Source organism: Agelaius tricolor, unplaced genomic scaffold, assembly GCF_023055355.1.
Source record: "Agelaius tricolor isolate 1412-34295 unplaced genomic scaffold, bAgeTri1.0.p SCAF_11, whole genome shotgun sequence".
In the NCBI taxonomy this organism is placed as follows: Eukaryota; Metazoa; Chordata; class Aves; order Passeriformes; family Icteridae; genus Agelaius; species Agelaius tricolor.
Genome location: NW_027269271.1, coordinates 14,433,186 through 14,453,937, shown reverse-complemented (window position 1 = coordinate 14,453,937; position 20,752 = coordinate 14,433,186). Strand labels below are relative to the sequence as shown.

Genomic DNA, 20,752 nt, shown 5'->3' with positions numbered 1-20,752 from the left:
ACCGGCCGCGCTCGGTCCGCCGGGCCGGCAGGGGGCAGCACGGGGCGCGCGCGGCCCCGCCCCGCCGGGCAGGGCAGGAGCTGCGGCTGCGCGGCGCGCGCGGCCTTTTCCCGTTTGCTGCGGAGCGCAGTCGTTGTGCGGAGCGGGCGCCGGCCTCAGGGACCGGACAGTGCCTGGCACGATGGTCGGTACCGGCACGGGGGGGGCTCGGCGGCATCGCGTCCGTCGTTCCGCGGCCGCTGCGCCGCTCTGTCCGCACGGATGGAGCCCGATTGTCGCGGGCTCGGGGCGGCCGCCCGGCGCCGGCGTGGCAATGGCTGCCATTCTGAAGGGGCTGCGCCGCGGGCGGTTTGAGGGGCTCCAGCCCCTGGCTCCAGCCCCTGGCCCGGCCCCGTTACCGGCTGCGCTGTCCCCATGGGCTGCGGGGTCCCACCGGCGGCTGGGTCGGGGCCGAGCCGCGGGGCCGGGGCTGATACAGCCCTCGGTGCCCTGCAGCAGCCGCGCCGGGCCCCAGGGTGCGGGTGTCGGACCGGCTGAGGGCGGGGGGCTGCGGGGGAAGCGGCTCCGTGGCGGAACGAGCCAGAGAAGTCGCGGCTGTGCGGGAGTGACAGGAAATGAGCGCAGTCATTGCTCCTGTCCGTGCGGACGGGCCTTTAGCTAAAAGATACTTTTATAAAAGATACACTTTGGTTTTCTCTTAAAACATTAGTTCCTGTAGAGGGGTAAAATTTATGAAGCTTGATGTGCCGGGTGGGTTTTTTTCCATTTCATTTTTATGGTGCTCTTTTTATCTAAACATACAAGAAAATCTGTTTAATTCCTGATTGCGCTATGGTTGTATTCATGGCACGTGTAGTTAGAATGGTGTTGGCTTACAGGGTTATATGTTAATAACACATAGTTTATGTTTCTTATCCAAGGGGTTTGTGAAAGTTGTCAAGAATAAGGCGTACTTCAAGAGATACCAAGTGAAATTCAGGAGAAGGAGAGGTATTATTAAATTGCCTGTAACACACAATTAAATGTCCTTGGTGAATATTCCTACTTTATGCACGCATTTTGCACAATGCAACTGTTGTTTTTCAGAGGGAAAAACTGACTACTATGCTCGCAAACGTTTGGTTATTCAAGATAAAAACAAGTACAACACTCCTAAATACAGGATGATTGTGCGCGTTACCAACAGAGACATCATTTGCCAGGTAAGGCCCGCCGTGTTTGCTGCTTACCTGCCAGCCTTGCAGGGTGAGGTCAGCACAGAGAGGGAGGCTTGGAGCACCTGGGCTTTCTTAGGCCGGATCTGCGCAGTGATTGTATTGTAAAACAGCTCCTTAGAGGAGGACGATCTTCAGTGTTATCACAACTTCAGTAATAAACCGTGTGCATTGTAGAAATGAAGTTCCACAGGTGTTAGCACTTCTGCTGTGAGGTTATTTGTTGTGTAAGATTGTACTGCTTTAATGATTCTAGGCTAAGTAGAACATTTTTGGGAGAGGGTAGGTGTCTCTGAGGGGGATTTTTTGCTATATTTAAAGGGCTTCATAAAGAGGCCTTTTTTGCTTGACTGAAGACAACCAAGTTCACAATGTGACCTGTTAACCTGCATTGACTTGTGCTGTGTCTACAGGTTCTCTTTTGAGAGTTCTATTTCCATGTTGTATGGCTCACATGAAGCTCTGAGGCCTTATGATGGTTTTCCTGTGAGATTGAAGGAGGCTTGTAAACAAGAACAGGGACTTTTTCATGCTCATTAGGATGTGCTTGTATGTAGCATCATGTGCAGTTCCTCACTGTGGCTCACTTTTCTTGTTTAATTTTTAGAATGTTTTGACTAATTTTTAAGTTTAAAACTTAGGAATGCCTGGTTTATAATAAGTATATGTTGTTGAGCTGAAAAAGGAAGCAGCTAAGTTTTACGTGGCTTTTCATAGAGTAGTTATCTGATGAGAACAGTTCAGTCATTAATGAGGTTATTTTATATTTGAAACTCAGAATGAAAATCAGTGGTTGCAGGGGCTTACATCTGACTGAAAGTCCTTTTCCAGTATGTCAGAAGCCTGCAGAAATGGGGTGACATTTGGATGCAGAGAGGAGGTGTGAGAGTCAAAAGGAGAAGGTTCTATATTTGAAAGGAACAGCAGAAACCTGTCTGATAGTCCTGCTGTCCCACAGGAGAGCCTGGGATGATGATGGTCTTAGACCATGATTAATCAAATCATTCCATAAAGTTACTAACAACGTTGACATGCTGCTTGTATTTTTTGAGATGTACCAGAAAATGGGGCAGAATTCATCCCCATTCATAGTGATTCTTTGAAAGGTTGCTATAGTAGGCAGCTTCTGGCCTGATTTATGTGGAAAGGTAATAACCAGTTGTTGCTGACAGACATTTTAGCTGGCCTAATACAGGTTTGATTTCTTTGTGTCTTTACTTGAGGAGTCGATGACTCCTTTTGCAAAAACAAACAAACAACGGGGGGAGGCAGGCGGGACTGAACAAACACACACCCTCCCAACAAACCAAAGCAGCAGCGCTCCTTGAGCTTGCATGCAGAGCTTGGCAGTTTTTGCACACTCGGGTCCAGCATGGCTTGAGTAGGTGTCAGAGGAAGAACGTGGAGCCCTAACGTTTGTGTGTTGCCAGATTGCCTACGCCAGAATCGAGGGGGACATGATCGTGTGCGCTGCCTACGCCCACGAGCTGCCCAAGTACGGCGTCAAGGTGGGGCTGACCAACTACGCTGCTGCCTACTGCACCGGCCTGCTCCTGGCACGCAGGGTACGTACGGGCACGCCTGGGGCTGCTGCTCCCTCGGGCCATGGGGGGAGAGACCCTTCCCTCCGTGCTGTGGTAGCCCACCGAGTCTTTAGGGCTCTCAAAATCAGAACTTTTGCTCTTTACCGTCATGGATTTGATGTGTCTGGTGACTGTCGAGTCACAGGGAGAGGTCTGACAGCATGCAGTCTCAGCTCCAGTAGCCCACTTTTATGCCTCAGCCCTTAAGTTTGGGGGAGGGAGAGAGGGAGGGAGGATAAAAATGTAAGGAATGCACCTTGTGGAGTTCAAAAATATGTAAACAGCAGCCATCCATTTTCCACAGGGGTTCATGAGTAAGTTCAGTGGTGTACCTCTGTAGGAACAGAAGGTTGGAAATTAACAGACACACTTACAGCGGTGGTTGTTAAGAATCTTTGTTATTAGTATTGGGTACATACTTTTTGTAAAGAAATTTGTTAAAAACATGATTCTACTGCAAATTCACATTTTAAAGTAATGGTAATTCTAAATTTTTATCAATAAATGGAGGTAATTTCAAAAGTGTGCTTTCTTTCCTCACAGCTTCTGAATAAATTTGGCCTTGATAAGATCTATGAAGGCCAAGTTGAAGTCACTGGCGATGAATACAATGTGGAAAGTGTGGATGGCAAGCCTGGTGCTTTTACATGCTACCTGGATGCAGGTCTTGCCAGAACTACCACTGGAAACAAAGTCTTTGGTGCTCTGAAGGGTGCAGTGGATGGGGGGCTGTCTATCCCTCATAGGTAATGTGTGTTACAAAGTATTTCTTTGGGGTTAGCCTGAGATGCTTATGTATGTGACAGTCTACTTACACGAATCAATTTATGCTGAAATAATTTTGTACTGACATAGTAATAGTTATGTAATTAGATTCTGGGTTTGCAGGTTTTTTGTTGGTTGGTTTTTAATCTACAAATGCAATTTTGATAGTGCTGCTGTGAATCTTAAAACTGTCGAGTTGTTATGAAACTTGTAGAAACTAAAGAACTATCTTGTTGCTTTTACCATAAATCAAGAGAATGCCCTTACCAGATCTTCAAAGCGTATTTGCTCGATGTGATACTTCACCAAGTTGTGTGTAGGTGTTAATTTCATTGTGAAAAAATTACTTATCAGGTACAAACCCGCTGGTACTTGCTACAGTTGTCAGTACAGCAGTAAGTCTGAGAAGTCCACCTTCATTGAGAATTTCCACATGGATCTTTTGACTGTTACCTAACACTGGTATTACACCTGAGTGCTGCTTTCTGCTAGCAGCAGTGGAGTGAAGAACTATTGAGATCTTTTGTGTGTTTTCCTACCCTCTCCCATGCTGTCCTATTCTTGGCTAATTGTCCAGTTGTTCTGAGTTGGCTGCTACGTGATGATACTTGCAGTGACTGAACACGCTGTAGTTGGTCCACAGCGTGTGTCTGATGTACTGCAGTGTTTCAAGACGGGACTGATGGCAGCTGAGATTAATTTAAAAGGTCCAATTTTTATAAGAGGGTCCTATGCCTCAGTTATCTGTAGGAGAATCTGATGTATGAGTCATTTCAGTGTGCATCTTAGCCTCTGCATTAGAGCCTTAATGTGACTGTACCTGCTGTTTGACAGCACCAAACGTTTCCCTGGCTACGACTCAGAGAGCAAAGAGTTCAATGCTGAGGTGCACCGCAAGCACATCATGGGCCAGAATGTGGCTGATTACATGCGGTACCTGATGGAGGAGGATGAAGATGCCTACAAGAAACAGTTCTCCCAGTACATAAAGAACAATGTAACACCTGACGGGGTAAGGTTCATCCAGCTGGAGCTTGGAAATTTAAATAGAGAAGCTGATAGGGACTTCTCTAATAATGCAAATAAGTCTGATATGCCCCCTTATGTGACTCATGTTCTATGTTACCCATGCAAAGAAAATATTTTTTCGTTCACTAAGGGCTCTAATGTTAGTGTAGAACTTCTGAAAGTGGAACCTTTTTGCCTGCTGTGAAACTTTCTATTCTGTCTATAAATCAGACTTGACCTAAATCTGTGCTGGGCCACTTTCCCCCCTTCCCAACAAACTAAATAAGAAGTTTCTGTACAGACTCTCTACTCTTTCCTTATCCTGCCCCACAGTCTATCATTTCTGTAGATGTAGTGCTTGTAACTGTGGGTGAGCATGTGGTTGTGGGTCACATCTCTGGTACTGTTTGTGTGACCCTAGAAGGGAGTTCTGCTATTCCAGGAGAATAGAGAGAGCCCAAGGTAGCATTTCATGATGGTCTAGACTGTAATGCACTTTATTTTAGTACTGCTTCACATTTTAGAGTTAATAAAGTACTAGAAGATGGGTAAGAATACAGAGGTGGTTCTTTTAGTTTTTCCAAGTATTAAACTCCTTCCACATGGCTTGTCCTGCTGCCTCTAATATTCTTGCTTGGTTCTCCTAGTAAGTGATCTTGGAGCTTTAAAACATAGCTCTCTCATGTCCCCTTTTTAGGTTACAGCAAACTTCATTCTCTATCCCTTCATTTCCGGGGGGTTTTGGGGTTTTGATAAATTTAACTAGTTGCTAGTTTTTTCTAACAAATTATAAAAAGAAAATAATGTAAATGCCAACTTCATCTGCTTTCTAAACAAATAGTAGTTATAGCTTGTATTCAAATGAGCCTAGGATTTAGGTCACTATATAGACATTTGCTCTTTGTACATCTAAAAAGTTTTTCACAGCTGAGATCTAGTGGTCTTAATTAACCACCAGCAAAGATATTCTTAAAATTTGTGCCATTATGGAGCCAGAGTTGCCTTTGGGATAGAGCAGCATTACTGCATGCCTGGGGACAATGCAGGCACAGGGATCTTGGATTTCTGGTAAACCTACAACTGGACCACTATGGTAAATTTAATTTTTTTCTTTTTTTCCCAAGATGGAAGAAATGTATAAAAAAGCCCATGCGGCTATACGGGATAATCCGGTCCATGAAAAGAAACCCAAGAGAGATGTCAAGAAAAAGAGGTAAAATTCTCATTCTTTCTAACATCTGTGTGACTTCTCTGTTGGAGATACCTTAGTTACAGTGAAACTAGTAATGCAGTTTTGCAGTTGTGTCATTAGTTCTGTGTTCTGGACCAGATTAAGATACAAGCAGTTCTGTAAAACTTCAGAGTTAAATTTAGCAGCAGGAATATAAAATTCAAGAGCTCCTAACTATTTAAAAAATCAAAGTGAAAAATGTTTGTGGCTTGAATAGCTGGAACAGTGTGTACCTTCAGGTCCCAGTGTTTTTAGTGGGAAAGCTGCTTCTCTTCAGCTGAGAACTCATTGACTATTTTGTCATTACCAAACTATTTTGATTTTTAAGGGTGTGTGTGAAAAGAAATGAAGACACAGCTGTTGCATTGGGCTTGATAATGTCTATGCTTCAATCACAGAGTTTACCTCTAGAGAAATTGGAACTGTCCAGCCATGCTTTTTGTGGTGTTTTAACTACAGCCTTAGATCGTTATGAGGCAATAAAGCACGTTATAGTAGTGGGACTATATTCTCCACTGCACTCTTAATCACAGTTGTGTGGCACTGCTACTTTTTAGCTTTGGATCTACTGCACAGAATGTGTGCAGTAATGTAATGTGTTTCCATTACAGATGGAACTGTCCCAAGATGTCTCTTGCCCAGAAGAAGGACCGTGTTGCTCAGAAGAAGGCCAGCTTCCTCAGGGCCCAAGAGCGCAGAACGGAGAGCTAAGACAACTTCCACAGTTTTCTGTGAAGCTTTGGAAAAAGTGGCAATAAATTTATTGAGGAAGCAACTGCGTAAGACCAGCTTCTTTATATAGTTTATAAAAATAGAGGATATTTTTATTATTTTTTATTTTTTTATTAGGTGTTCTGTACCTGAAAGGGTTTTTTCTCCCCTCTCAAAGTTCTGTGTGAATTGAGTTTTCACAGAGAAGAGAGGTGACAGACTTCAAAGACCAAGGCTGCTGCATCAGAATTTCTTCTATGAGAAGGAGGAAGTAAATTCGATTAATTTTTAGCATGGTTAGTATCAAGGACTAAGTATAAGAGTTTGCTGCTTCTAACTAAAGAAAGATTTAATTTTTTTTTAAAGGCTGTACCTTTATTTCACAATTCTTTCAGCATACTTCATGTTTGGGGGGAGTCTGGATGTAGCTTTGGAAAAGGCCAGGAGCAGTCACAGTAGGTTCTAAAGCCTCTGCCCAAAGGTAACCTTAGGCTTTCAGGCACTTAACACCTTCAAGCCTTGGCTGCTACTGAATCAGGTACTGTCTTGAACTGAATACTTCACGTGATTTAGTTGATAAGAGAATTCACTTCAAGTTGCATGTACAGGAGTAAGTACAGAAGCCTTGTTAAGGCAACATTAATGAGACTCAGACACCAGAGCCTTTCCCCTTGACTCCCCACACATGCACCAGACCATGTTCCCTTCCACTTCACCCCTAGGGTTCCCTTAGCAGAGCCCAGAAAGTCTGGTTCCACAAGGCAGTTTATTCCTGGTGCAGGAACAACTGGAGATGGTTCCTCTGAGGAGCACCCCATGGCTTTTATGCCCTCACACTCCTTCCTCTTCCCCTGATGCCAGTGTGGAATTCCTCAGTCTTCTCCTGCCTCCCCTCTCTGTGTCCATCCACCTCACCACTCAGCAGCTTTCATCTCCTTATCCTAAAGGGTGGCTCCCTCCCAGAGCCCAGTCTGTGTTTCCCTCTGCAGGCTGAGCCACCTGGAAGAGAAGTGTTCCCCACCAGCCTTGTCCTGCCCTGCTGCTTTGCCTCCTCTGTTTCGCAGGCACTTCTGTGTGCCAGTAGGTTTCCACTAGACTCAGAGAAACTGTTTGTGCAGTTTAAACACCAGTAAAGCAGGCTACATGGAGGAATTATTTGCTTTAAGATACTGGTAGTTGGTGTAAATACTGCTATTGAAAAAAAAGAGGGCTGTGATTTATTGTAAACAAAAGTGTATTTTTTTTCCCAATGAAAGCTTCAACTTTATGCAACAGTAATAAAAATGAAAATTTTGTACAACAAACTGCACTATTAAACATATTCTCCAGTTAAGATACCCAATGATGTTGGGTATTTTAAATATCTCTGCCCAAGTAGCAGTCACTGTCAGATTTCTCCACAAGAACATGACCACTTTACACTTTTAGTGCATTGCTGGTTACAAATACTTTTTAGTTCATAGTTGGAGCACATTAGCAAGTTCAAGACAATAATTAGCATGAGCATGGTATTTCTTAAATGAAAAGGCTGATGTTCACAAAACAATCTTAACCCAAGCTGCATATTTATTACATCTGGTATGGACAAATTACTTTACTGTGGTCCTGTACTTCAGTGTCATCATTCTAGGAATGCATTTAAGACAGGATCCCTAGAGCAGTTAACCTTTCAAATACTTAAAGCTTGTTCTTACCTCTGCTGAAAATGAATTAAGAGGCCAGGATTCAGAAGTATGCAGATGACTGCCATTAAAATCATAAAGATTGAACAACTTTATACCTAAAGCATTTATAAATTAAACATACAACAGGTAAGTATTGGCCTATATTCAGGTGTATTATGGACATCCATTTCTGCATAATTGTGAATACAGATGTAAATCTGAAAAATACAAGGGTGAAGATTTAAGGTGGTAGAGTGGTCATGCTTTGTGGTGTGCCAGGATCAGGTGATGTTTATTTACTCATGACTTGAGCCTGAACAGTGACTCATAGATGCTACTAAAAAAAAGAATAGTATCACACTGCAGCTCACTTAGTAACAGCTAGGAACGAGCTGGAAAATACCTCATAGGCTGTCATTTGAGCAATATTGCACAATCCTGAACAATCCAGCTTCTCTCCTAAAATTGAGGTCTAGCTTTTGCTTACATATTTCCTGCAGTAGTTAAGAAGATTGAAGTACAGGTCTGTAGCTAAATGTGGAGGGATCATTAAGAGACAAGACTATCCACAACTATTAATTGTTTCTCATGTCATACAGCAGATTCCTGCACTATGCAAACTTTTTTAACTGGTTGGACACGTCTGCTATTCAGTATTTTTAAAAATTCAGTTTTCATACTATAGCTTAGTCCACGAAGTCCTTGCTTTTCACTGTTAGCTACAGCTTAATTTGGGTTAAAGGTTTCCACTGAAGTTTTGAAACAGAGGCTGGTATTGCTGCTAAACCATATAAATGACTTTAAGAAATAGTACTCTAAAATTGTTGGCTCCCACAGGGCTCACCATACAATGACTTAATTAAAAATGTTGAACTACTTGAACATTCAAGACGTAAGCATGAGGTAACAATGTGTAAACAGAATCTGATTTGTCTCATATTACAACCTATCCATTCTAGAATAAAATTCTAATTTTCCACAGTTAAAAATTATTTAATGTGCAAATTCTGCCATGCCAAGGTATTAGTAAACTTCAATCTCACAGTTCAGTTTATTCATAACAGCAGCTTGGACTTGGACACATTACTTGCAGTAGTGGTGATTCTTCATAAAACTATTTAGGAAAGAAATCCTCTGCAGGTATTTCACAAGTGGGCAGTGTTTTTCACAGAAATGGAAGATGCTCCCTCAGCTGATGTGGTGGCACAGTGAACACTTTCATCCTGTTCAAGATCTGACAAAGTGCACAGAACAGTCAAGCATGCAGAGTTCTTGTTTCTGTAAGAGCACTGAACAGCAGGCAGCCTTCTGGCCTCTGCCGGGTCATTCAGTGGCATGTTCATTCTTTGACAAGCCCTGTCCTGAGTTACTGACTGAAGGGCAGGACTGAAAGAACCATTAATCAAATCTGAGTAAAGAAATATCTTTTTAAAAAGGTGCAGATTGTTTTTATCAAATGTCTTGGGCCACCTCTAGTGGCAGGCATCAATATTCTCTTCTGCTGGTGGAGAAGCTACGAATCGTTTGTATGAGAAATTTTCTTCCACAGTAAAGTTTTTAAGTTATTGAGTATTAAAGAATGCTCCATTTCCATCTGATTTGCTGTGACTTTAAGGGCAATGCACAAGTACAGTTGTTTCTCTAGTTCTTCATGGATATCAGGAGGAGCACCTCGAAGCAGATAGTCTTTAAGGAGCTGACAAGCTTTTGCTAAGTTTGGCTGAATTACTTCAGTGGTACATCTCATTTTGCTTTGGTCACATAATGTTCTACAGTCTGTACCATAAATGCAGTCCAAATCTGAGTCGCACTGACGATCTTTAATTATCTCCTTTAAATTAATTTCTGGCACTATTTTTCTCATGTCCATCATTTTCAAATCATATTTATCATTATATCCCAAGTTTTTGGCACTTGTATCACACATAAGAAAGTTTCCATAAGGTCCGTGGAAAATATCTTCCACAAATTCTAAAAGCCCTATAGCTATTTTTGCCTTTCTTGGCCACGATGGAGTGAACCACTGGTCCATGCTTCTTCTGAAGCCAGAGGGAATGAGAAGTTCTATGATCCATGGAAGGCTGATTCCATAGAGAGAGGTATATTCAACTCTTTCGGTCACATAGAGATCCCCACAAAAACCCAGCAGCTTGGGAGTATGTTCTTTATCCTGCAAGATGACCATTAACAGAAACTCTTCTAGCTGCAGGAGTGCCCATGCAGATTTTGCCTCTGGCAAAGAGACTCTTCCATCTTTGTTTCCATCAGCAAAAGACAGGATGAGATTAACCAGTTCTGAAAGATTCCCTTGTTCACCCAGTTTTGCCTGAAAGCAACAAATGAAAAAGATTAGGTATGACTTCATTAACTACTCCCAATCCATCTGTCACTCTGCCTCTGTTCCTCTCCTTCTATGAATAATAGGAATAACCAGCTATGTTGGGTTTTCATTGGTTATGGATGTAACAGGACCCGCCATCAGCAGCCTGCAGAGCTTCCTTTTTGTTCTGTTTTCACACACACTGAGCACACAATCTTCTGAGAGAACTACCTTTCTTTGCACTTCAAAATGCAAATATTAAAATTCAATTACTGTTCTTCATCAGTCTTGGTCAGTCTTTAGAAAAATTGTATCAAGTAGCTTTTTCAATGTTCTCTAAGAAAAAGTGTGAAGAATTCAAAAGTTTAGATCAGGTTTAGTTTTCAGCTGATTAGACCTTACAAATGTAGAGGAATAATGTTATGAATTACATTTTGTCCAATTACTAAGGGTACCAAGACAAAACGGAGTACAAATCCCATAATTACACTGAAATGCTTAGTTTTGTTATTTGATGTAATCACCTCCATTGTAGGACTACAGAGAAAAAAAGCCATTACTGGAATCAGAACTGTTTCACTTTCAGCTAGGCAGATCAACTTTTTCCAAATTTTCCTTAAAACTACCCTAACACACCTGCTGCTCACCATTGTTAGAGACAAAGCTCTTGTAATGCATGACAACTGACATCAGCCTTACATCATGTTCTCTATATCAATACTAGCAAAATCTATAGACATACAAGATGAATGCCAGCTTCCATCATTTAAAGAGTAAGGAAAAAGCCCTGATATAATTAGTTACTTCAAACTTCATGATAATCACCTCTGGGAAAAACTATTTTTTGCTGACTATTTTTCTAGCATACCCTTGAAAAAGGCTCATACAACAGGGTATTTTCTCCAGCTTTGAGAAAACAAGCCATTCTGTCAAAATAGAGTAAATAGGAATATACGTACTTTAAAAAGACCATATACCATTTCTTTGAATTTCTCAACAGTGGTTCCTCTTGTTGGTTTATCAAATAGGACTATTTCCTTCCTTGGTTCTGGGTCAGTACCAAAATCAAGTTGAGCAGCTTCCTCCATCTGGCATTTTATAACACTTTGCAGATTTCCCCAGATTCCTAAATAGATCTATGCAGAAAAAGAGGGGGAAAGGTAAACACTGTAGAAGTTCAACTGAAGACCACCTGTCCTCCAACCATTGCTTGAAGAATCAACACAGATCAGGAACTGAATCCTGTGTGCAGATAATGAATGTGACAATTTGAACAGACAGCCACTGCTGCAGGAGCCACTGCACTGTCAGAACACAGCTCCCCAAACAACAGCCTGGCATCACTGCCACCTTTGCATAGCTTGTTACGAGGCTGCTGCTTCTACTGGGGATGCAGCATAGCAGAGAAGGCAGTATGATGTACAGAGTGTGCACAGTCTGGCAAACTGTGGCAGGATTTAGGACATATTGTATATGTTCATGTAGTATAAAATAACCATATACCCCTCTACATATAGGACTAATTTCTATTATTGTATATAAGTGCATATTATGTATATTGATTTATATTACAGTGTATCTTCTTTGTATAGGTGTGTGTGTATATAAATACATACACACACCTATATACCTATATATACCTATATATGTATATACCTATACAAAGGTGTATATATATATACACACACACTCGCACACACGTTCTGCCTGTCACAGCAAATAGAATTTGAAATAATCTGTATTAAACAGATACAACTTGCTGACACTAAGGTTTACCTGATGTTCTAGACAATGACATTTCAGTGGGAAATAATAAAACTAGATTGGATGAGTAAAGCCTTACCTGGTTATTGGGCTTTGTTGACAAACATTTTCCAAAATACAAAGTTTCTTTAGCACAAAGGCTACTACATGCTGATCCATCAATAACACCAGTCTTGTATTTGTCACACTGAAACAAACGGGGGACAAATATTTAACAAATTGTCTGGGAAAGGAGGCAACAACTGTATCTCTTCCAACACCTGAGTCTTGAAAGAAAAACCTAAGAAAATATTTTAATAACCCTATGCTAAAATATTGTTAAGAGACACAACTGGTTTTATCTGTAACTGAAGCTGTAATCTTACACCAGCATGATGGAATATGAGAATTTAATTAAATCACATGTGGCACAGACTGAATTAGTCAAACACTTGAGAAAGCTATACTAAATACACTTACAATTATTTTCCTGCAGTCATGGCCTCTGCAGAGTTCTGTGTAGGTGGAGTACTGAACATACATAATCCAGCTGCCAACAAACACCACCAGCCAGGAGATGAAGAGATACTTGATCCGCACGTACGACAGACGGACCTAGAGCACACAAACAGAAAATATTGTTTGTAATTCACTGAGCAGCAGGATATTTACTATTTCATTTACTAAAAATCATTTTCTATTTCATCTCTAAGGAATTTGCCTTCCACAGTGACATAATAAGCAGACTGCATTATATGGAACATTTGCTTCCTTCAGTGAGCAAAACTGACAGGGGAGGTCAGTTTGATGTATGTAAGTGGAAGGAAAATTGAGATATAAATAAATAGAAAGAAGGGTATCAGACCCTCACAGGGCAAGCCAGACTGCAGGAACCAATTTGGTCAAAATCATAAACTCCCAGAGCTCAATTAAGTGCATTTTTCTCTAACAGTTACCTATGTTCCACTCATGGTAAATCAAATCCAGCAGACCGGGAATTTGGTAAAAAAAAATTTGTGTTAATGTGTAAATATGCAAGATAGAGATACAATGAGCAGAATGGATATTGGGGTCAGGTTCCATATGCTAAAGTCTGCCACTCCTTCCTTGAAATGACACCATTAATTATGCAAATAAAATTCTTCTATAGTAGCCTCACCTTCCCACAACTGTATGTACAACTTTCCTGTTGTTTCTGTGGCCTCACATATAGAATTTTCACAGGGGCAGAAGGAAAAACTATTTATAAATTAAGAACTGAGGGAGAGCTAAGTGTCTTACAAAGTAGGAGGGATGTTTTGATCTTTTCCTTCTTTTTTTTTTCCTCCTCCTCAGAGTCTGGTGTGCTAACAGGATGATTTTCATATTCACATCAGGATCAGAAACCAATTAGAAGATCAGGATCAGCTTTAGCAGCAGGATATAAGGAAGTGGATGAGAGCAGCTATATTTGGTCAGTACAAGATCCATTTCTATCAGTATCCTGACCTTCAGCAATAGCTATAAAAAATACACTATTGAAGACTGATAACATGTATTATATACACCAAGTGCACACCCAGGTTCCTCTAGAAGAACTTGCTAAGCCAGATGTAATACTCTATTAAATCTCAAATCTTTAACTAATTTACCCAGATTCCCTTAAAAATCCACATAACCATCCACAACAAACTTAACAATTAATTCACAGGTCTACTATCCACTGCCATGGTCAGGGACTGGACTTTATTTTGCTGCAGTCTGATTCATATTACCTTTGGTTGAGACCCCCTAGTTCATGTATTGGAAGAGAAGAGTGAACAATCTCTATCCACTCTGAACCCATCTGACATGATTTTGTAGGCCTCCATAACACACCTCCCCATGATCTCATCTCTTTTGCAAATTGACAGGTCCTAACTTGACTTTACATCATGGAGAAATTATTCCATATGTTTGGAAAAGGTTCTAAGAAAGGTAGTAATCATGATCAGTTTTGCCATCACATACATACACAGAACTGCAGCAGATGCAAATAAGCAATTTTTTTTTTAACCAGAAAGACTGCAGTAATTTATTAGTATTTATTAAAATATAAAAAACAACCAGCACACATTATACCCTTTCTCTTGGAAACAAAAAATCCAGAAAAAGTCCATTTCAAAAGACCCAAAGGTGATTCCAGTTCCCAAAGCTGTGGCCTGCCACATGCCTCAGCTGTGCACCCCTATTCCTTCACACCTTCACACACACTCACTTGACAATCTTAGAACTACCTGGTTAAAAAAGAAGAGAGTTACAATTAACTTTTTATTCCAGTGATTTTTTTTAGAGACAGGTTTTATAATTTTGGAGTTTTTTAAAGCTATTTTTAATAACACTGTTATGTAGCAGAACATGAAGCACAGAAAACTACTGGTAAAATCTGGGGAAGATCAACAGAAATAAAACAGACAATTTTAGGGAAAACTGTTTCATGTGTAAAAACTGCTTGGGAACCATAGTTTCTGGGACAACAAACCCTCTTCATTCCTCAGTGCTTGCTGAATCCTTCCATGAACCTTGATAATACATTTTAAACCAAAGTGCTGTTTAATGAAATTTTTTATTACTGTATCCATTTAGTACAACCTCAGAGACCAGCAGCAGCCTGCAGGCCTCAGGACCGCTGCAGAATATTGACCGTTCTCCCAGTATGGATACTGAATATGTTGTCGTCCTCCTTAGGCTGAAAGAGAATGTACTTGAGACTGAAAATCCTCCCCAAATGCCACCTGACTACATTGTGTATTGGGCAGGAAGTTCCAGAGAAGCTAGATTTATTTTGAGCTCAGCACTGTGCCAATGGAGTCATGCAGCTTTTGACTTGCAGAAGCTGCCCAGCCAGTTCAGAGCATGGACAACAGCATCCCTCTGCTTACAGACAAACAAGGTTTCACTCTCTGGTTCAAAGGGAATTACTTCTCTTATAAGGACTTCCCCATCAAGTTCAGCAAAAGGCATGATAATTATTTGATTTCTTCCCTACCAAATATTCACGTTCTCCCCAGAAAAGGTCTGTGAGCATTAACACACATAGCTCACTTCCCTGGCACAGGCACACACTGTCCTAATGAGGGCACAGGGCTTCACTGAGCTGCTCTGGCCACACGGGTGAGGCACCCTGAACACAGGGACACACTGCTCTGCAGAGCACTGGAACATTTCTGAGCAGGAAGTCCCAGACAGCATTTAGGGAACAACACATATAGATGGACTCCATTTGAAACTGTGACAAACTGCCAGGAAACTTGTCATAAGAACATTTTTAGGGCAACAGAATGACAGAGTTCCAAATTTGTCAAAAAAAGGAAGAAAGTGTTCAAAACAAGGAAACAGTTTCTTTTTTCAACTCTACTCTTCCATCAAGACTAAACATAAGCCAGGGAATGCAAGAATGAGGGAAGCACTTGCAATGCTTGATGTTACAGATTCAACTTCTTCCATCACTTGTATATTCTGCTAAGTCATAAGCACTGAATAATAATTAGACATTCATCCCCTGAAATAGAACTGGAAAACCACTTCTGGCAAAACTCAAGCCTGGATGCACTCCAAAGCATATGGAGAGCAGTGAATCAACATGCAACATAACTTGACAGATTTTTGGTGAGTGTACTTTTTATTTAAAACACTTTTATGGTTAAAGAGTAGGAAAGTGTTTCTTTGTTTAATAGTACAGAGAGCTTAATTCTGGAAAGTATTACACATAACCATAGTGTAGTAATCTCCAAATCAGAGTTGTTTGCTCCATTTGTCTTACATGCTTGCAATAGAAAAGGACAGATGAAAAAAAGTAGGCCAATCATGTTAGAAATTCTGTTTTGTTCTCTGTTCAGTTTGATTTGTCTCTCACAGGAGGCATTTCAGGTAGGCTGACAAGATGTCTGAGAGCATTACCCCACACTGTTTTGGATGCCACAAACAGGACACATGCAAATTTTTAAAAGCAGGCACTGCGTGCTTATGATATGCCAGTTTCTTGAGTTATTTTGTATCCTGAGTAACCAAAGTGAGGAAACAGAGCTGAGGTATCTTTTGAAATAAAATAACGACCAAGATGGAAAATGGGACATCTCTCCTTAAAGGTTAAACAGAGCACAAGAGATTAAAATCTTAGAGCAAAGAGATTGTTTAGGAAATTTCTTCTGTGTGGGGCTTTAAACTTGATGATTCTTTGGCCCTTCAAAGACAGTCTCTTGTACATTACTGAAGTCCATGAGGCACCTTTAAAGAGTCTGTAAACTTGATCCAGTATCTATAAACTCAAACTTCCACACATACAAGTGCTCTTTACATGATTTTTGTCATAAGGAGTCCTGTTGGTTAGTCCTCAGCCTCACAATACAATTGGTAACTACAGCTATCAGAAAAGAACTTCAGGGCAATGTCCCTTAAATCTGGGACACTAACTCTCCTTGTCAAACAAAATCCCAGTGTTAATCACCTAACTGTAAAATCCTATAAATACAATTAAATTATTTTTGTGGTCCTTAGCGGTGTTTAAAAGTTTTGCAGGTTTTAGGGTATTTTTGTTTTGTTTTCTATTATTACATGATTTGCAGTCTAAGCAATGGCAAAGCTTTGTACTTCAGAGTTACTATTCTTTAACATTTACTCAGGGAGGACCTAACAGGACCTAACACTAAGTTTGGGGCTGAGCTAAGATAGCTAAGAGTGTGTGCCCTGCTCCTTTTACATGAGCTGACACATGGCAGGACATGTTTTTTAGGCTCGGCTCAAAGATCATCAAGACCTATGGGTCTTGCATTCTGCACAAAAGCTAAAGCATGCATAGAGCAATAGAACATTTGCCAAAGAATATCTGTTGCAACCCAGCTCATAACATCCTGCTTCCATTAGGGCAGAAAAGCTGGAACAAGTATTAAGTTCTGTCTGACAGAACCTGATGTTCTGGCAATTCATTTCACCACATAATGTTCAAGAAGTCTGGAACACCAGCCAGCAAAGGCTGGAATTCACTCCGTGATAACCTTCCACTGTACAAACATCTCCCCTGGTGTGCTACTTGAAATGCTGCATAGAAACATTGCACAAGTCTTTCCACCTTGCTCACAGCCCTCAGTGAGTTAAGTCTACCCATTACTTAGAGGGCTTTGGCTTCTTTGGAGACAAATCTCAATAAAGGGCTCAGCAATCGGTGTAAACCACGACTACACTTGTCATCTACCAACAGTAACATGCAGTGACAAGAAAAGCTAATATATTGATAGTTGCTGCTGTTCTATGGATGCATCAAATATCAATATACATTCACTAACACAGAAAAATATGTTTAAGGTCACAAAGCCACTATTAGCTCTCCTAAAACAAGTCTGTAGAATATGCAAAATCAGCTCTCAGTATAAGAAAGCACAACCAGATTTTTTTTTAATCTGCAATAGAAACAAGCATTTAACTTCTTTGGCTTTTCTAATAAATAATTCTGTGGTCTTCTTGTTTCTCAGCAGATTTTAAAAGAGTGTATTTTGCTTGGAAGGCCTTAAATTAAATTTTGAGAAGAGTAGAGAAGAATATTATCAGACCTCACCATATGATGATATGAAAGAGACTATCAAGGCAAAGGAGGCAAACAATTTGGAGACTCCTCATTTGAAAGGTAGCGTATAGATTATTAATTAATTTTTGTTCGGATTGAAGGCTTTATGCCATGGGAATTAAAATACTGTACAAGTGTCTACTTCAGTAAATAGATCTAGAGTAATCTTTTTTGGTTTAAAACCCAAGTGATATGGACCCAGAGTTGCAGATACATACCATTTTACCCACTGAAGAGTGTAAAATTAGATCTGTATTATTCTCTTTAAACATTACACCCCACTCCAGGTACTTCCAGAAAGAGAACATGATTTCTCCTCATCTAGAACTTTTCCAAATGTTTTTCAAGATTTTTAAATGCACCAATGTGAAGTTTAAAATTTTTTAATCCAATGATCACTAAGCATATCAACAGATGACAAACACATAAACAGAATATGTAAGAAAAGTAAACATTATTTAGCTCCTCAAACTCAACAAATGCTCACCTTATTTACAATCCAGTTAAAATACAACCCAGCTGATAAAGGGAAACCCAGTGGATAAACCATCAAGCTACCAGAACGTCATGACAGACTAACATTTCACCGCAGAACTTCCTACGACACAACAGCCACATCACATCCAACCAAAACGTCCTTACTCTGCTAACTGAAGTAATGCAAACACGTACCTGCATATAGAAATGCAGAAGTGTGTCTATGAACATATAAGGAAATGCATGGAGCAGCAGTAGAAAAGTGCCCGATATTAATTTTTTAGAAGACACGCAAAAAGGGCATGAGTTGCTCCTGCAGGCTGTGGTCCGTGCGCTGACAGGATGGATCCCGCAGCAGGGGCGGTAGGTGTAAAGCAGGGGCGCGGAGCACAGCACGGGGCTCCCGGGCCGCGGCAGTGCCGCAGGTGTCGCTGCCCCGCCGGCCGTGCCGTGAGCCCGGGCAGCCGCGGGCCGCCCGCCGCGTAACAGGTCCTGCCCGGCCGCTCCGCGGAGCGCCCTGCGCCCGGAGGCGGCGGGAGAGGCCCGATCCGACCGGCGGGCGGGCGGCGAGAGGCACCGCGGCCCCGAGGCCGCCGCCACCTGCTCCCGTGCCCCGACACGGCCGGCCGTGCCCGGCGCCGCCGCCTCCCGCCGGCCGAGCGGCAGCGCGGCGCAGCCGAGCCCCGGCCGCCGCCAGGCGCCGGCGGGAGGGGAGCGGCGGCCGCGCTGGGCCGGGCCGGGGGAAGCGGCGAGAGCCCTGCGGGGGGCGCCCGCTCCGGAGGGAACTTTGCGGGGAGGGACGGGCGCCGGCCCCGGCCCCTCGCCGGCCTACCTGCGCGGAGTGGGGCTTCCTCAGCCAGGCCCCCGGGAAGAGCCGCCTCGCCATGGCAATCACACATCCCCGCAGCGGGCGGCGGTCGGAGGCGGAGCGGTGAGGAGCGCTCCCCCGCCTGCCGCCGCAGTCGCGCCGCCGGCTCCGCTCGGCTCGGCGGGGAAGAGCTGCCTCGGGCACCGGGGCCGCCGAGAGACGGCGGCTGTCAGCGGGCAGGGCGGGCGGCTGCCGCCTCTGCCACCGCTCACGCCGCGCCGAAGGTGCGAACGCGGCAGCCGCGAGGGAGCGAGGCAGGGCTGAGGCAGCGAGGCGAGCCCCGCCCGCCCCGAGCCCCCGGGGCTGTCCCCGTCCCTTTCCTCTCCAGGGCCGCCCGGAGCCCGTGGAGCCGACAGCCACCCCCGAGCTCCCCTCGTGTCTGCCAGAAAGTGCTCGGGGCGCTGTCTGGGGACAATTATGGGGAAGTCAGTTAATAAATAACGCGTGTCGTTGATTGCGAACAGGCTCCCGTCATTTACTGGATAGGGTATTAAAACCAGCTGCAGGCTCCTTACAGTCCTTAAAAAAACCCCAACACCCAAAAACGCCCCGCAAAACCCCAAAAAGGAGCAGTTTCTCCAAAATAAGGAAGGAGCGTTTGCCTGGACACATATTAACACAGATGAGCAAGTTTTTACCGTGAGGTTGGTAAGAGCAGCCTGAATAGGTTGCCCAGAGAAGCTGTGGATGTCCCAGTTGAAGGCCAGGTTGGAGAAGGCTTTGAGCAAACTGGTCTACTGGGAGTTGTCCCTGCCCATGGCAGGAGGGTTGGGAAAAGGTGATCTCTAAGGTTCCTTCCAACCCCAGCCATTCTATAATTCTACATTAGTGCCATGAAGTGGAGAAACGTTACCTATGTTTCTTCTTCACCAGGGGATCTCTCAGCTCTTCATACATTGTGGGAAGCCTCAGTCCAATTGAAATTGGTGGGAACATTATTAAGTTCAAGTCAAATAATCTTTTCTTATCAAGGTTTGGGTTTTGCCCAGCCTTCTTGCCTTTATGACTTGATTGTGACTTCTTTTAATGCAGTGTGTTAGCGAGTCAAAGCCAGAAGCTGGGAGTCTCCAGCCCTGCTGCTTTTTGTCTATGAGACTTCAGGCACAAAGATTGTGCCAAGGTGTTGGGGTAAAAATGTGACAAACATAGCATGTTGTGGCTTTGGGTGTTCAGTGCAATTATCAAAGAACGCTGCTTTGATGAAAAGATGAGTCACAAAATACTACTGTAGGGATAAGCTAACTCTTTTTGGCAGGGCTTACTCTTAAGGAAAGATGTGTGCGTGGAAACCAAATGTTAGGAGCTCACAAAGAATTTAGAGATTTGTGCTTGAAGATTCAAGAACAGTCTGTGACTGTTTTTTGAATAATATAATCATCACTTCCAGAGTCACCCTGAAGTATAAATCTGAAAATTAATTAGTAAGATTTGGCACTCCTGCAAAAGCAATCCTGGCTTTAGTAACAGCCAGTGACTCTCCCAGGGTTTTCTTCCCTTCCTATTCAGCAGGCCCAGATCGCTGTGCTTTGTGCATCACTTCCCTCCGCAGTTCAGTGGTTTGCTCAAGTTCAGCTGGGTTGTGGACATGCA

At 42.7% G+C, this 20,752-nt stretch overlaps 2 protein-coding genes and 1 non-coding gene across 4 annotated transcripts; 2 read left to right on the top strand and 1 right to left on the bottom strand.

Annotated features, from left to right (window-relative positions):
- The first annotated feature begins 53 nt into the window (after nt 1-53).
- Nucleotides 54-6,576, top strand: RPL5 (ribosomal protein L5). Its single transcript, XM_071436292.1, has 8 exons — nt 54-184; nt 921-990; nt 1,087-1,202; nt 2,645-2,779; nt 3,341-3,543; nt 4,397-4,574; nt 5,695-5,783; nt 6,413-6,576. Exons 1-8 carry the CDS (start codon nt 182-184, stop codon nt 6,510-6,512), a joined length of 894 nt encoding a protein of 297 aa, XP_071292393.1. The 5' UTR covers nt 54-181; the 3' UTR covers nt 6,513-6,576.
- On the top strand, nt 4,156-4,252 carry LOC139594630 (small nucleolar RNA SNORD21). Its single transcript, XR_011680705.1, has one exon. It is a non-coding gene; the product is annotated as a small nucleolar RNA SNORD21 (small nucleolar RNA).
- A 1,152-nt stretch (nt 6,577-7,728) lies between the features above and the next one.
- DIPK1A (divergent protein kinase domain 1A) lies at nt 7,729-19,517 on the bottom strand. Of its 2 annotated transcripts, none has more exons than XM_071436289.1 (5): nt 19,127-19,517; nt 12,720-12,854; nt 12,340-12,447; nt 11,456-11,632; nt 7,729-10,502 (listed from the first exon to the last, which is right to left on the bottom strand). In XM_071436289.1, the coding sequence occupies exons 1-5, from the start codon at nt 19,178-19,180 to the stop codon at nt 9,690-9,692; spliced, it is 1,287 nt and encodes a 428-aa protein (XP_071292390.1). In that variant the 5' UTR covers nt 19,181-19,517; the 3' UTR covers nt 7,729-9,689. The 2 variants fall into 2 exon arrangements, with proteins under 2 accessions (XP_071292390.1, XP_071292391.1); XM_071436290.1 differs by lacking the exon at nt 19,127-19,517 and adding an exon at nt 18,490-19,029.
- Between the last annotated feature and the right edge of the window lie 1,235 nt (nt 19,518-20,752).

What these genes read in the sequence shown, in the direction of transcription:
- RPL5 (XM_071436292.1), top strand. An exon ending in ACAGAGACATCATTTGCCAG is followed by an intron (nt 1,203 to 2,644) that starts GTAAGGCCCGCC and finishes GTGTGTTGCCAG; the next exon opens with ATTGCCTACGCCAGAATCGA. An exon ending in GGGCTGTCTATCCCTCATAG is followed by an intron (nt 3,544 to 4,396) that starts GTAATGTGTGTT and finishes GCTGTTTGACAG; the next exon opens with CACCAAACGTTTCCCTGGCT.
- DIPK1A (XM_071436289.1), bottom strand. Translation starts at nt 19,180, where the DNA reads ATGGCGAGGCGGCTCTTCCCGGGGGCCTGGCTGAGGAAGCCCCACTCC. An exon ending in GGAAGCCCCACTCCGCGCAG is followed by an intron (nt 12,855 to 19,126) that starts GTAGGCCGGCGA and finishes TGTGTGCTCTAG; the next exon opens with GTCCGTCTGTCGTACGTGCG. An exon ending in ATGACTGCAGGAAAATAATT is followed by an intron (nt 12,448 to 12,719) that starts GTAAGTGTATTT and finishes CGTTTGTTTCAG; the next exon opens with TGTGACAAATACAAGACTGG.